The 16445-nt window shown below is 42.4% G+C and overlaps 1 protein-coding gene across 3 annotated transcripts in view; it reads right to left on the bottom strand.

The window, feature by feature from the left end:
- LOC134355030 (kynurenine--oxoglutarate transaminase 3-like) overlaps nucleotides 1–16445 on the bottom strand; it is a 185124-nt gene that overhangs the window by 53905 nt on the left and 114774 nt on the right. For all 3 annotated transcript variants that reach the window (XM_063064691.1, XM_063064689.1, XM_063064688.1), the window contains 4 exons: nucleotides 13149–13280; nucleotides 10357–10477; nucleotides 5077–5153; nucleotides 3200–3289 (listed from right to left, as the gene is read on the bottom strand). In XM_063064691.1, coding sequence (XP_062920761.1) covers nucleotides 3200–3289; nucleotides 5077–5153; nucleotides 10357–10477; nucleotides 13149–13280 — 420 coding nt within the window. The remainder of the gene's footprint in view (nucleotides 1–3199; nucleotides 3290–5076; nucleotides 5154–10356; nucleotides 10478–13148; nucleotides 13281–16445) is intronic.

The raw sequence follows: 16445 nt of genomic DNA, 5'->3' as shown, positions 1-16445 counted from the left end.
AAATGGTAGCAAAGAAAGGTGAATGTTTGCATGTGTCAATGCTGAATAAAGATTCTCATTAAAAGTGCCGGTTTGGGGCACAGATGCAAAGCAAGTTTAAAATTGTGCACTACTCTTTCAAAGTGGAAATTTCAAACTGATCTCAAGGTGAGATGTCCAACATTCACTAAAAAAAACCTTCCTAAATACAAGCAACAATTGCATCCAGCCATATCAGAAGACTGACAGAGGAACGAGAAGCAACGCTGAACACAGTAGTCCTGTGGTTGGTGTATCACTATTACAGATGCTAGGTTCATTTCTGTCACTCCCTGTAACAAGTTTATTCGTTCTCCCAGTGACCTCTGGTTTCCTCTGGGTGGTCTGGTTTCTTTCCACATTCCAAAGACATCATCATCATCGTCGTTATGTCTTGGGTCATACGACGTGGGTGATCATGGTCCATCCATGACCACAATTATTCTTGTCAATTTTTTCTACAGAAGAGGATGCCATTGTGTTCTCCTGGACAGTGTCTTTTACAAGATGGGTGATCCCAAACATTATCAATACTCTTCAGAGATTGTTTACCTGGCGCCAGTGGTCACGTAACCAAAACTTGTGATATGCACCAGCTGCCCTTACGACCATCTACCACCTGCTCCCATGGTTTCACGCGACACTGATTGGGGGGGGGGGTGGCCAAACAGGTGCTACACCTTGGTGAAGGGTGACTTGCAGGCTAGCGGAGGGAGGGAAGGAGTGCCTTACATCTCCTTTGGTAGAGATGTATCTCCACCCTGCCACCCATAATGTATGGGTCAGTTAGCTGTGGGCACGCTATGTTGGCCCCATAAGCCAGCACATCATCAGACTGTGTTGATCAGTGACACAAATGACACATTTCACTGTATGTTTTGATTATGTGTGACAAATAAAGCTAATTTTTATCTTTAAAGACACAGTGGAAATGGATTCTGCAAACACTTAAGGGAGTGTTTTCCAAAGAACCCCCATAAGTGGCATTGGTACATAGAATGTGTTAAGTTTGACAATAGAATCAGATTCAGAATCAGATTTAACATCACTGGCATATGTCATGAAATTTGTTGCAGCAGTACAGTGTAATACACAAAAACTATATTACAATCAGAAATATATATATAATAAATTAAATATGCAAAAGGAGAGGGAACAAAAAATACCGAGGAAGTGTTCGTGGGTTCATTGTCCAATCAGAAATTTGATGGCGGAGGGGAAGAAGCTATTCCTGAAATGTTGAGTGTGTGTCTCGGGCTCCTGTACTTCCTCCTCAATGGAGGCATGTCCTGGGTGATGAGGGGTCCTTAATGAGGCATCGCATTTTGAAGGTGTCCTGGATGTTGGGGAGGTAGTGCCTATAATAGAGCTGGCTGAGGTTACAACTTTCTGCAGCTTTTTCCAATCCTGTGCAGTGGCTCCTCCATACCAGTCAGTGAGGCAACCAGTTAGAATGCTCTCCATGGTACATCTGTAGACATTTTCAAGTGTTTTTAGTAGCATACTGGTTCTCCTCAAACTCCTAATGAAATATAGCCACTGTCATGCCTTCTTTGTAATTGCATCAATACGCTAGGCCCAGGATAGATCCTCAGAGACGTTGACACCCAGGAACTTGAAACTGCTCATCCTTTCCACCGCTGTCCCTCGATGAGTACTGGTGTGTGTTCCCCTGACTTCCCCTTCCGGAAGTCCACAAACAAATACCTGGTCTTATTGACGTTGAGTGCAAGGTTGTTGCTACAACATCACTCAACCAGCTGATCTATCTCAGTCCTGTATGCCTCATCGTCACCATTTGAAATTTTCCAACAATAGATTAGATTAGGTTATGAGGACACGCAGTCCTCTTTTATTGTCATTTAGTAATGCATGCATTAAGAAATGATACAATGTTCCTCCAGAATGGTATCACAGAAACACAAGACAAACCAAGGCTAAAAAAACTGACAAAAACCACATAATTATAACATATAGTTACAACAGTGCAAAGCAATACCGTAATTTGATAAAGAACAGACCATAGGCACGGTAAAAAAGTCTCAAAGTCTCTCGAAATAATTGTGTCATTGGCAAATTAATAGATGGTGTTTGAGCTGTGCCTAGCCACACATTCATGGGTGTAGAGAGAGTACAGCAATACTAAAGACATATCGACTTGATAGCAATATAAATGTAGAGATTTATATTTATTATACATTTTATTATGAAAAATTACTGAAATAAGAATGCATGAAATCCAACTTGGAATTGACCAAGAATATAAGAACCAAGGTTAGACCTACCAACACCACCTAGAGACAGCAGAGCTGAGGATTCAAGGGTGAAAAACTACTGCAGTTATGGATAAAAGCAGCCACAAGTACCCATGGCTGTATCTTTTGGCTAACAGGGGTTAAATTGAAGGCATGAGATACTAATTTTAGAGAACATGGGGAAAAAAAAAATCACAGAAGCATCTGAAGTTTTTCAGTGACAGTAAATATTCAAGTACGAAGAACAAGATCCAGGTCTACCTTTCAAAATGCAACTGGGTCGATAACCCACGGAGAGAGAATTATAGACCTGCAAGGAGTGAGAGATGCCATGTGGAATGAATGGTATGGCTCCTCCTGTTGACAATCATGGAATCCATTGGCACTGCATAAACGCAAGAGATTTTGCAGCTGTTGGAAATCCAGAGGAACACACACAAAATGCTGGAGGAACTCAGCAGGCCAGATGGCAGAACATTGATCTCTCTAACTTCTAGTAGTTGCTCCCCCACTTCCCTCTACTCTCTTTCTCTATTACGCCCTCTGGCTTCCCTTTCACCCCTTCTCTTCCCCTCACCTGCTCATCACCTCTCTCTGATACCCCCTCCCTCCTTCCCTTTAACCCATGGTCCACCGTCCTCTCCTATCAGATTCCTTCTTCTTCCGCCTATCAATTCCCAGCTTCTCGCTTCACCCCCCCCCCAACCTACCTGGCTTTACCTATCACCTTCTAGCTTGTACTTCTTCCACCCAGCCCCACCTTATTGTTCTGGCTTCTTCATCCTTCCTTTGCAGTTCTGATAAAGGATCTCCACAGATGCTGCCTGACCTGCTGAGATCCTCCAGCAGTTTGTATGGGTTCCTTCAATGCTGAATGCTTTCAGGAGCCAGAGATAGCCGAAAGACTGTGAGTGGCAGCCTCCTACCTGGACCGCGGTGCAGCATGAGTGAACAGTATTCTGTTGAACAGTCTGAAGATGTTTGATCAGGTGCTCTGGACCAATAGACCAACCAAGCTGCCAGAGAGAAGAACAAACAGCTCCTGACTATCTAAGCAAAAACCCATTTTGAAATTTGCAGCACTTTGGCTAACAATGCTCTGAATCCTTTCATTGATCTGGAAGGTCAGATCTTCCATACACACTGAAAACATCGCAGAAGGTGGTTTATTTGGAACCTTGGCTAATACTTGATGAATAATACGTCAACACTTTAATATTTCATTGACTAATATCTTGACTAATACTTCAATAATGAAGTGGATTCTGGTTAATCGAGTCATTGGTTAATTGGGGCAGCCACTTATTTTGGATAACTCTTAAAGGACAAAAACTAATTGAGAAAATAGACAGGATTCCCTTTGTTTATTTGGGACACTATGTTGCTATGTTCTGAGGAAAGACATCCTTCTGAGGAAAGACATCCTTGCCATAGAGGGAGTACAAAGAAGGTTCACTAGATTGATTCCTGGGATGGCAGGACTTTCATATGAAGAAAGACTGGATGAACTGGGCTTGTACTCGTTGGAATTTAGAAGATTGAGGGGGGATCTGATTGAAATGTATAAGATCCTAAAGGGATTGGACAGGCTAGATGCAGGAAGATTGTTCCCGATGTTGGGGAAGTCCAGAACGAGGGGCCACAGTTTGAGGATAGAGGGGAAGCCTTTTAGGACCGAGATTAGGAAAAACTTCTTCACACAGAGAGTGGTGAATCTGTGGAATTCTCTGCCACAGGAAACTGTTGAGGCCAGTTCATTGGCTATATTTAAGAGGGAGTTAGATATGGCCCTTGTGGCTACGGGGGTCAGGGGGTATGGAGGGAAGGCTGGGGCGGGGTTCTGAGTTGGATGATCAGCCATGATCATAATAAATGGTGGTGCAGGCTCGAAGGGCCGAATGGCCTACTCCTGCACCTATTTTCTATGTTTCTATGTTTCTATGTTAACTGGGTACAGGAGACTGTTGTTGGATAGCTTCTAACTAGCATCAATTATGTGCAGTTGTGTGGCTGTTAGATACTACACCAGGCATAGAGCGAAAGTTTATAAATAGTGTCAGTTGTACGTGTTTGTCCAAATGCAGTGATTATTATCAGATATAGCTTCTGAGAAATAAGCAGTAAGACATTTCAGAACTGTTTTGATCACTGCAGTTTCAAGTGCTCAGGCTTGGAGATGTCGGAAAGGGCCAGGAGTGAAAATGAAATGATTTCATTACTTAACAAGTTAGGAACTACAAAGAATTTGAAGGTATCAATAATCATCTTGAATGTTACAATGAAAAAGAAGATTTGGAAATGCAATTGTTAATAACATTGTATGAAGGCAGTCCATTATCTGTATTAGCTGTCTGTTCTCATTTTGTTCATTTACATCTAAGAACACATCAGTGTATACTGGATGAATTCTTCATTGATAACTATTAAGACAAATACAGTTTTATAGTACTATAATAGCATTGGTGGTGTTCTACTTTGTTCTGTATTTCATTGAAGTACATAATTTGTTACTCAGTTAAATGGTAGTTTGTCCTTTTTATGCCTTTTTTCTCCAAGGAACTTCAACTAATTGGGGCAGCCACTAAACTGGGCCGAAATGTACTGGTCCCGATGTGCTCCATTAATCAGAATCCACTGTTATTTCATTCACTAATAAATCCTTTTATAGATCTGGAATGTCAGATCTTCCATGCACACTGAAAGCATTGCAGGAAAAGGTTTTATTTGGAACCTTGACTAATGAGCTTCGAGATATTAGTTCATTTTAAAACAAGCACAATAAATAACTTCTTAAAATACTCACCTTCCAGCCAGTCACACTAAAGGCTTTGCCAGCACTTCCTATTGTAATAGTCCTTTCCCACATTCCTGGCAACGTGGCTACAGGGATGAAACAAAGCAACTGAATTAAGAGCTATGAACCACGTTAGAGAAGCAATCAGAGAAGAGATATACAGTATTCAAATAGGTCAGGCTGCATGTGTGGATAGTCAATGTTCTATGTCGAGATCCTTCATCTACACTTGGTGGCCACTTTATTACATACACCTGCTCGTCAATGCGAATTTTAATTAGCCAATCATGTGGCAATGAACTCAATGCATAAAAGCATGCAGACGGTCAAGAGGTTCAGTTGTTCAGACCACACATTAGCATGGGGAAGAAACGTGACCTAAGTGACTTTGACTGTGGAATGACAGTTAGTGCCAAATGGGGTGGTTTGAGTATCTCAGAAACTGCTGATCTGTGATTTTCATGCACACAAGTCTCTAGAGTTTACAGATAATAGTATGAACAGCAAAAAAAAAATCTAGTGAGCAGCAGTTCTGTAGGTGAAAATGCCTTGTTAATGAGAGAGATCAGAGAAGAATGTCCAGACTGGTTCAAGCTGACAGGAAGGCAACAGTAACTCAAATAACTGCATGTTACAACAGTGGTGTGCAGAAGAGCATCTCTGAATACATTACACGTTGATCCCTGAAGTGGATGGGCTACGGCAGCAGAAGACCACACCTGGTTCCTTCATGCCTTCTTCTCATTGCTACCAACAAAGAGGAGGTACAGGAGCTTAAAGACTCAGTGATTCAGGCACAGCTTCTGAATGGACATTGAACACATGTGCACCACCTCACTATTTTTTGCTTTTTGCACGACTTATTTAATTTTTTATATATATATATATATATATATATATATATATACACATACATACATACACACACACACATACTTATTATAATTTCTAGTACTTATATTATGTATTACAATGCTTTGCTGTTGCAAAACAACGAATTTCATGACTCATGCCGGTGATATTGAACCTGATTCTGATTCCTGTACCTAATAAAGTAGCCACTGAATCCTGCTATTGGGTTATTTTTTCTTTTAAATCTTTTTATTAACTATTATTGAAAATTAACAACAGAAAAAAGTACATTGAAGTAATCAAGTCAACATATCAATAAATCAATACCTCTCTAACATACTGCTGGAAAGAGCTTTATTCGGGTTTTTAGCACTGGAAATAGTTACATTCGGACAGGTCTCATTAGCGGGACAGCAGTATGGTCGCATTGTTTGTTCCAGGGACCAGCTGATTGCGCTTCTGCCGGCCGGTTTTGCGAACAGAGCAGCGGACACCCCTGCTGAAATCTGGAGGAAAACACACAGAGGATGCAAAGGGGGATCAAAAAGGCGAGGAAAGAGGACCGAGTCAAGACAACAGAGACTTATGGAGAAGAGGAGTTCGGTGGGTAATAAAATGGATGAGTTGACGGCACTAGCCAGGAGTCAGAGAACGTTTCGGGACAGCAGTGTTATGTGTTTTACTGAAACGTGGCTGCACGTGGACATACCCGACTAAAACTTTTCCATGGAGGGCTTCCAGACCGTTTGGGCTGACCGGAAGTGCACTGAGAGCGGTAAGCGTAAAGGAGTTGGGGGCTTGCTGTTCTGGTTAACAACGGATGGTACAATCCTGGTCATATTACGATCGAGGAACGCGTTTGTAGTCTGGATATTGAACTTTTTGCTGTTGGACTCCGGCCATATTCCACCGAGATATAACACTGGGCATCATGGGAGGTTGTTCCTGCCTGTGGCCATCGAACTTTGCAGCTCCTCCCCTGGAGGGTCAGACACCCTGAGCCAATAGGCTGGTCCTGGACTTATTTCTATCTGGCGTAGTTTGCATATTGTTGTTTGATTGTTTGTGGTTTTTGTATTGCTATATTTATGCTCTATTCTTGGTTGGTGCAGCTGTAACAAAACCCAATTTCCCTCAGGATCAATAAAGTATGCCTATGTCTATGTACAGTAAGAGTTAAACTATCAACCAAGTTAAACAATATATCAATAATAAGAAGAAAAACCAAACTGTTAAAGCTATTTTTTGGGGGGAAAAAAGGAAAAAGAACCCCTACTAACAAAGACAAAGAAAAATCCTAACAAAAAAACCAGAAAAAACCCCCATTTGTAGCACAAACCCGGAGCTATACGCTATACAAGCTTCCATAAAAGAAAGACATCAATCTGCCAACCAAATCCATTTTTCCAAGAATCAGAAGGGGACCATCTTAATTAACTCAAATCAAATGATAGTAGCGGGCAAAAGCCTATCGGGTTATTAACACTAAAATTTCACAGCATGTTAGAAGTTTCTTACCCCAGGTAGTTAGTCTAATCTATCATTCTAGTTAGCCCCGCTGCCCCACCCCTTCTATCTATTGCCCCTGTCACTGCACTGTATTGTAAACACTTTAAACTACTTTTTATAATTGGGGGAACACTTCACTGAGCACCTCCGCTCCATCTACTTGAAGCGGAACTTCCCAGTGAGCGAATTAATTTCGACTCCATTTCCCGTTCCATGGTTTCCTTAAGTGGCAAGATGAGGCCACTCTCAGGGTGGAGGAGAAACACCTTATAGTCTGCCTGGGGAGCCTCCAACCTGATGGCATGAATATTGATTTCTCCTTCTGATAGAACAAAATTTTCCCTTTCCTTCACCTCTTCTTCTACTCCCCACTCTGGCCTCTTACCTCTTCTCACTTGCCTATCACGTTCCCCGGTACCCCTCCTCCTTCCCTTTCTCCAACAGTCCACTCTCCTCTCCTATCAGATTCCTTCCTCTCCATTCTTTTACCTTTCCTACCCGTCTGGCTTCACCTATCACCTTCTAGTTATTCTCTTTCCCCTCCCTCCCCCCACCCTTTTATTCTGACATCTTCCCCCTTCCTCTTCAGACCTGAAGAAGGGTCTCGAGCCAAAACGTCAGCTGTTTGTCCGTTTCCATAGATGCTGCCTGACCTGCTGAGTTCCTCCAGCATTTTGCATGTGTCACTTTTCATAATTCTGTTTACATTGTAAATGCATGCTGGTATTTCAGTATTTATACACATTTTATTCCATGTCCATACTTTAACCTCTAACGTTATTCTTATATAATCCTTTATAATTGTTGAATGTTATTTTTTGTTGCATGTTGTGCCCAGAACAATACACCGCGGCAAATTGCAAATTCCAAATGCTGAATAAACTTCATCTGGCCCTGAACTTATCCTTTGACCTCTGGCATAAAGAGAATTCAAATCCAGATGAAAGGTCTTGAACTGATACACCAAATATCCATTTCCTTCCACGGATGCTGCCAGCATGGGTTCTTCCAGCACTTTGTGTGCTGATCCAGATTTCTGGGCCGCAGCATGGCATTTGTCCAACAGTAAGAAGAACAATGATACAACTAATGGGACCCAGCAAGAAATGAGACAGTTGGGGTTTCAAGGGTGAACTTCAAGCATTTTCCATGGAGCGAATCTGTAGGCCAATTCTGAAATGGCCCAAGCATAAAACACGGGAAAAGGCCAACATGGAAGGATCAGAGGGAACAATGATTCAGGTGAAGGCAATAGAAGGATGCAAATAGTGCACGGCATAATTTTCTTTATTCAATTTGCTATTTGTTTACTCGTTTAACTAATCGTAAGTTTAGATAGTCCACTAGGCATTGTCAGCCACAACATGGTTAAAATAATATCATAACACATAGGAACAGAATGAGGCCATTTTGGCCAATTCCATCATGGCTGATTTATTATCCCTCTCAACCCCATTCTCCAGCCTTCTCCCTGTAACTTTGATGCCCTTACTGATCAAAAAACCTATCAACCTCCGCTTTAAATGTACCCAATGATTTGGCTTCCAAACCGTCTGTGGCACTGAATTCCATAGATTCACCGCCCTCCGGCTAAAGAAATTCTTTCTCATCTCAGTTCTAAAGCGACGTCTCTCTCTTCTGAGGCTGTGCCCTCGTGCTCTAGACTCCCCATTAAATCCACTGTATCTGGGCCTTTCAATATTTGCTAGGTTTCATTGAGAATTACCCCCTACCCCACCAGTCTTCTAATCTCCAGCAAGTACAGGCCCAGTGTCATCAAATGCCTCTCATATGTTAACCCTTTCATTTCCTGAATCATTCTCGTCAACCTCCTCTGGACCTTCTCCAATGCCAACACATTTTTTCTTAGATAAGGGACCCAAAACATCCCTAATACTCCAAATGTGGTCTGGACAATGCTTTATAAAGCCTTAGCAATACATCCTTGATTTTATATTCTAGCCCCCTGGAAGTGAATGCTAACATTGCATTTGTCTTCCTTACCACCGACTCAACCTACCTTAGGGAAGCATTCATGAGGACTCATGAGACCCTTTGAACGTCTGACTCTGAATTTTCTTTCTGTTCAGAAAACAGTCTACATCCTTATCCCTTAAACAGGAACAAGGACATCAAGACTACATCCTTGACTTAAAAATGTGATCTGAGGGTACTCTGGCTGATCTGGGTGTCCATTCGGAGAAATAACACAAGGGCATAGAAGCAGTTCATGGATTCTCACATTCCTGCTGACCCAGACCAAAGGGAAAACAACGTCATTTGTATCTGTAATTGGGAAAATAATCCACATCCCAGCAAAAGCTCATGTCTCTGGCCCTAATGGCTACCAATGTCTCTGGCCCTGATGGCCACTCACGTCTCTGGCCCTAATGGCTACCAATGTCTCTGGCCCTAATGGCCACTCACGTCTCTGGCCCTGATGGCTACCGATGTCCACCGATGTCCCTGGACCTGATGGCTACTTAACTGCCACGTTAATTAACTTGTTTCTATCCGATTATTTCCTTCGTATTCAAACTCACACTTCCTATACTATTCGTTTTCCATCATTCCCAGATTGGTCCTGAAATGTTAACAGATTTCAGATTTATTTATCACATGTACATCAAAAAATACCAGTGAAATGTGTTGCTTGCATTAACAACCAACATGCCCGAGGATGAAGTGGGGGGAAACACCCATTCCAACACCAACACACAATGCCCATCATGCTCGACATACAAAACAGAACACAACACGTGACAAAGCAACAAAAGCAAAACAAACCTCCATTCTTCCCTCCCACCCCCTCTCATACACAGTACCCTAACCCCAGGATATGTCTTCGGCCTTCAGACTCTAGTGGACTCCTGGATTCACAGTCACTGGGCCCTCAGCTTCCCCAGAGATTCACAGACTCAATGTTACCTATTTTTACGTGCTGATGTCCGCTGTACACGAGCCACTCATACACTTCATCACTGATGCAGAGGACATCATGTTTAATGCACAGGTCAGCGATCACCTTCAGCTCTTCCGGCTTAAATACCTAAACAAATCGTAAGTTACAAAATGAAGCAATCTTCTGGATTGCATTTGGTTGATCTTTTTCTTACTGTTAATTCATTTTGCTGGGTGTGGGTATTAATAACTGGGCTTAAACCTCCCCCCCTGTAGCTGGATTCTTGACCTCCTCGTTGTTATACTACAGTCAGTGTGGATCAGTAATGGCATCTCCTCCATGCTGACAATCAACAATGGTGCACCCAACTGCTCTACTCTCTCGTCAGTCATAGGAGGAGATGTGGTATGTCGTTGAAGTCTCCGGCTAATTACTACAGATGTATGGGTGGAGCACTCTGTCTGATCCCATCAACACCGGGGATGGAGCTTCCAACGCACAGGATTGAAAGAGGTTGCAGAGGGTTGTAGACTCAGCCAGCTTCACCAGGGGCACAGGCCTCCCCACCATCAAAAACATCTTCCAAAGGCAGCATCCATCACGAAGGACCCTCACCACTGGGACATGCCCTCTTCTCATTACTACCATCAAGGAGGAGGCACAGGAGCCCCAAGACCCACAATCAGTTTCTTCCCCCTCTGCCATCAGATTTCCAAACAGTCTATGAACTTACGAACACTATCTTGTGTTTCCTTCTTTGCACTTTTTTATTGCTGTAACCTATTGTAATTACGGTACTACCGCAACAACTTTCATAAGTGATAATAAACCCAATTCGATTTCTGATTAAATAGACCATTTCTCAGAACTAGACTGAAACATATCTGGTTCTTTACAGTTCCATACTGAAGCAGCAGCAGCTATAGGTAGCATTTATACTTTAAAATAAAAAGGCACCCACATAATATTCCATAAGCTGTACAATGTCTTCCATTGTATGAGCATTAATATATTTTGGCTGCCCACTCAGGATTTAACCTTCCTAAAGCTCTTCGTTGTGGCTCAAAGTTCAAAGGAAATTTATTATCAAAGTACATATATATCACCATGTACAACTGCAGGATTCATTTTCTTACAGACATTCACAGTACATACAAAGAAATACGATATAATCAATGAAAAACGATACACAAACTTAGACTGACAAACAACTGAAATGTGCAAAAGACAAACTGCAAATACAAAAGAGAAATAATGATAAATAAGTAATAAATAATATTCATAACATTGAATTGTAGAGTCCTTGAAATTGAGAATAATGAAAGGCATACGGTGCATTGGCCTTCATCAATCGTGGGATTGAGTTTAAGAGCCGAGAGGTAATGTTGCAGCTATATAGGACCATGGTCAGACCCCACTTGGAGTACTGTGCTCAGTTCTGGTTGCCTCACTACAGGAAGGATGTGGAAGCCATAGAAAGGGTGCAGAGGAGATTTACAAGGATGTTGCCTGGATTGAGGAGCATGACTTATGAGAATGGGTTGAGTGAACTCGGCCTTTTCTCCTTGGAGTGATGAAGGATGAGAGGTGACCGGATCGAGGTGTACAAGATAATGAGAGGCATTGATTGTTTGGATAGTCAGAGGCTTTTACCCAGGGCTGAAATAGCTAGCATGGGAGGGCGTAGTTTTAAGGTGCTTGGAAGTAGGTACAGGGGAGATGTCAGGGGTAATTTTTTTTTTAAAAAAGCAGAGAGTGGTGAGAGGTGGAATGGGCTGTCAGTGGCGGTGGTGGAGGCGGAAACGATAGGGTCTTTTAATAGAATCCTGGACGGATACATGCAGCTTAGAAAAATAGAGGGCTATGGGTAAGCCTAGGTACTTCTAAAGTAAGGACATGTTTGGCACAGCTTTTGGGGGCCAAGGGTCCTGTATTGTGCTGTAGGTTTTCTATGTTTCCATGAGTCCATAGGTCAGGGGTCCCCAACCTTTTTTGCACCACGGACCGGTTTAATATTGACAATATTCTTGCAGACCGGCTGACCGGTGGGGGGGGGGGGGTGGTGTCCAAGCAGGGTTAAACTCACCCCAACATGTCTTTTACAGTTAGGGTTGCCAACTTTCTCACTCCCAAATAAGGGACAAAAGCAGCAGTCAAATCCCAGGACACTTGCTTTTACCCCAAAAAAGACTACCATGACCATGAAGCCTTGCGTGGGCAACTGTGTGCGCATGAACATACGTGCCGATTTTTTTCCACAAATCGGTGTTGGCTTAATCTTCCCGACTATACTGTACATACATTATTTCTACTTTATATAGGCTGTGTATTTATCATATCATTCCTGCTTTTACTATATGTTAGTGTTTTTTCAGTTTTATGTGTTATTTGTTATGATTTGGTAGGTTATTTTTTGGCTCTGGGAACACTCAAAAATTTTTTCCACATAAATTAATGGTAATTGCCTCTTCACTTTACGCCATTTCGGCACGAAAGGTTTCATAGGAACGCTCTACCTTAGCGGGGGAAATGCGGGACAAAGGCGGTCCCGTGTGGGACAAACCAATTTAGCCCAATATACGGGACAGTTGGCAACCCTATGTTCAAGTTCAACAGTGCGTGACAGGGAATGAGGGAAGGTGCAGCTGGCTCATATCGTTTCCTCACGGCCCGGTAGCACATGCTTTGCGGCCCGGTGGTTAGGGACCGCTGCTAGGTTACATAGACTAACAGGTAGATTTCTTTTACACATCTGGCAGTCTAATATTTGGTACCTAAAACTTCAAAAAGCAAAAAGGGTTTGATTTCAGAGACTTACCTTACCCAATGGGTTATTGGGTGTGTTAATGATAATTGCTTTAGTCCGGCAATTAAATTTACTGGCAAGTTCATCTTGGTCGAGAGTCCAGTCACCACTGTCACTCACATCCCCTTCAACTTTCGCTGGCCTCTGAACAGAAAGAAGAAACATACTTCCTCCAGAGATCTTAGTAAATGCAATAATGAAATGAGCAAAATAGCTTCAGAGAAAACCAGCAGGAGCAATACAAAGCGAACAGCAAGCAATGAAATAAAAGCCAATTACTCATACAGGAACCCTTTTCTCCTGCAATAGGAAAAAATACTGATTAAAACGGGCTGACAAAGAATTTCCATTTCCTAGCAGATAAAACCATGAAATTACATTGGTTCAGCAAGTAACTCGATCCACAATTTAGGGGAAATAAACGGATATTATTGGACTCCAGTAAATCTGGCTGAGACTGTTGTTTGAGTTCCAGAGGAGCCAGGAAGATTTCACCACTTGTACAAGTATTGGCAGCTGAGCTCAAAATCGTAGATGTTAGAAGACATGGACTGAACCTATCTAAATACGGAAGACATAAGACATAAAACACATAACAGAATTAAACTATTTGTCCCATTGAGACTGCTCCACCATTCAATCATGGCTGATCCAAGGAAGTGGTACAGGAGCCTGAAGACACACACTCAAATGTTTAGAAACATGTTCTTCACCACTGTCATTGGATTTCTGAATAGACAATATTCCCATGTATATTACCACACTATTTTTTATATTTTTCTTCTCTCTTTTTGCACTACTTATTTAATAAATTTATATAAATATCTGACACTCTTACTAATTAAGAACCTATCAACCTCCGCTTTGAATGCACCCAATGACTTGGCCTCCAGAGCCTTCAATGGCAATGAGTTTCACAGATTCACCAATCTCTGGCTAAAGAAATTCCTCCTCATCTCCATTCTAAAGGGACATTCTTTCTATTCTGAGGCTGTGTCCTCTAGTCCCAGACTCCCCCAACATAAGAAACACCCATTCTATCCAGGCCTTTCAATATTCAATAGATTTCAATGAGATCACTGCTTCACTCTTTTGAACTCCAGTGAGTACATACCCGGAGCCATCAAATGCTTCATTCATTCCCAGTACCATTCTAGTGAACGTCCTCTGGACCCTCTCCAATGTCAGCACATCCTTTCTGTGATCAGGGGCCCAAAATTGCTCTCAATACTCCCGTGTGGTTTGACCAATGCCTTATAAAGCCTCAGCTTATAGCTGCTACTTTCCAGTTGGACTTCTCTCCTATTTCCATTCCCCCCAAAGATTCCCAAACCCTGTCCTGACCCATCTCTTCTTGAAAGGAAGATCAATTCTGACCAGCACTTTCCATTTCCCTTGCCCTTCCTGCCTCAAGCTTTGGAAGTAGGAATATGCCTTTTGCAAAAAAATTCTTCAAGTGAGGGCAGATTATCCTATTGGTTCACGTTCTCTACAGGCCTGAAGGGGCTGAGGGAGCAACTTTTCCATGGATGTAGGTAATTATGCATCGACTTGCCATCATCTTACAGGGGTTTAAAAGAGAATTTCTGTGGTGTTTTTCTAATGTGAAATACCACAGAAATGCTATAAGTGATCAACTGTTGCTATTTCACAAACATTTCTGACACTCATTTTGCAGAAATCTGACTGAAATCCCAGGCATTGTCCTCAGAATGTAGCATTGTTTTTTTACTGATATACAGGATGGAGTAGGTCCTTCTGGCCCTTTGAGCCAGTCCACACAGCAATCCCCCGATTTAATCCAAGCCTAACCATGGGACAATTTACTATGACCAATTAACCTACCAACTGGTACTTTTTTTGACTGTGGGAGGAAACTAGAGCACCTGGAGGAAACCCACGTGGTCACAGGAAGAACTCCTGACAGGCAGCGGCGGGAAATGAACATGGGTCCCTGTACTGTAAAGTGTTGCGCTAACCACTACACTACCGTGGCGCCCTACTTTGGTTGAATGTTCTTGGGTTGGTTTATTGGAGCGCGTAGTGTTACTTTGGAGCTTTGGGCAAAAGATCAAAGTCAACGTCCAAGTCCAGTTTATTGTCATTTGCACAGGTACAAGTAGGCGCCAGTGCAATGAAAAACTGCAGTGGCATCACAGGCACATGGCATCATATAAGTGGCAGATAAACTGTGGACAAGCCATGATCTTCCTGAATGGTGGAGCAGGCCTGAGGGGCTGTCTACTGCAGTTTCTCATGATCTTATGTTCTGAAAATAATGACAAATTTATCCCACAACAAACTCACTTCCACAAGTGCCCCTTGATCATGGAGTACGCACACTGAACAGAGACTGAAGGGCCCCTTTGGCAAGTAGAAAGACTTCTAAGCTTCCTTCATTGATTTGCTCAAGACACACACCATTCATTCAAAGATCTACTCCAAGTCTGATGAGTCCAGGGAGATCAGTCTGGTTGCAAATTTGGTTTCCTTTAAAAAAAACTAAATGCATAATTAGGGTGTCAGGCAGGAGATAAGTCTCTATCAAAGGAGGTGTAAGGCTCTCCTTCCCTCTGCCAGCCTGCAGGTCACCCTTGGGCAAGGTGTAGCACCTGCTTAGCACCGCCATCAGCCCCCACCCGACCATGGCAATAGGTGGTGGATGGCCATAGCAGCAGCTGGTACGTATCACAAGTCCTGGTTACGTGACCACTGACACCAGGCAGACAATTTCTGAAGAGTATTGATAATGGTTGGGGTCACCCATCTTGTAAAGACACTGCCCAGAAGCAATGGCAAACCACTTCTGTAGAAAAATTTGACAAGAACAATCGTGGTCATGAGACCATGATCACCCACATCATACGACACGGCACATAATGATGATGATGATGATGACATAGACAGTTACGCTCACCCTGCCCCAGTATCAATTATTTCCTCTCTTGCTCTGGACACCTTCAGCATTAGTATTTACTTATTCATTGAGTTCAATGTCATGGGTATATGATAATAGAAATATTTAAATTACATTTCTAGGACTGCAGAATTATAATTATGAGGAGACACTAGTAGACTACTCTTGTTAGAATTAGATTTAATTGAGCTCGACAAAATCATGGGAGCCGTTGCTATGATTTTCCCCTTGCAGAGTGGTCAATTATTGAAACTGGTTTGTTACTGTCACATGGCATTACAGCACAGCGGTTCATGTAACATTTTACAGCGCGAGCAATTGCAATCGGGGTTCAATTTCCACTGCTATCTGTGAGTTTGTACATTCTCCCCATGACCATGTGGGTTTCCTCT

Source organism: Mobula hypostoma, chromosome 12 (genome assembly GCF_963921235.1).
Source record: "Mobula hypostoma chromosome 12, sMobHyp1.1, whole genome shotgun sequence".
Lineage (NCBI taxonomy): Eukaryota > Metazoa > Chordata > Chondrichthyes > Myliobatiformes > Myliobatidae > Mobula > Mobula hypostoma.
This window is presented reverse-complemented; position numbering and strand designations above follow the sequence as displayed.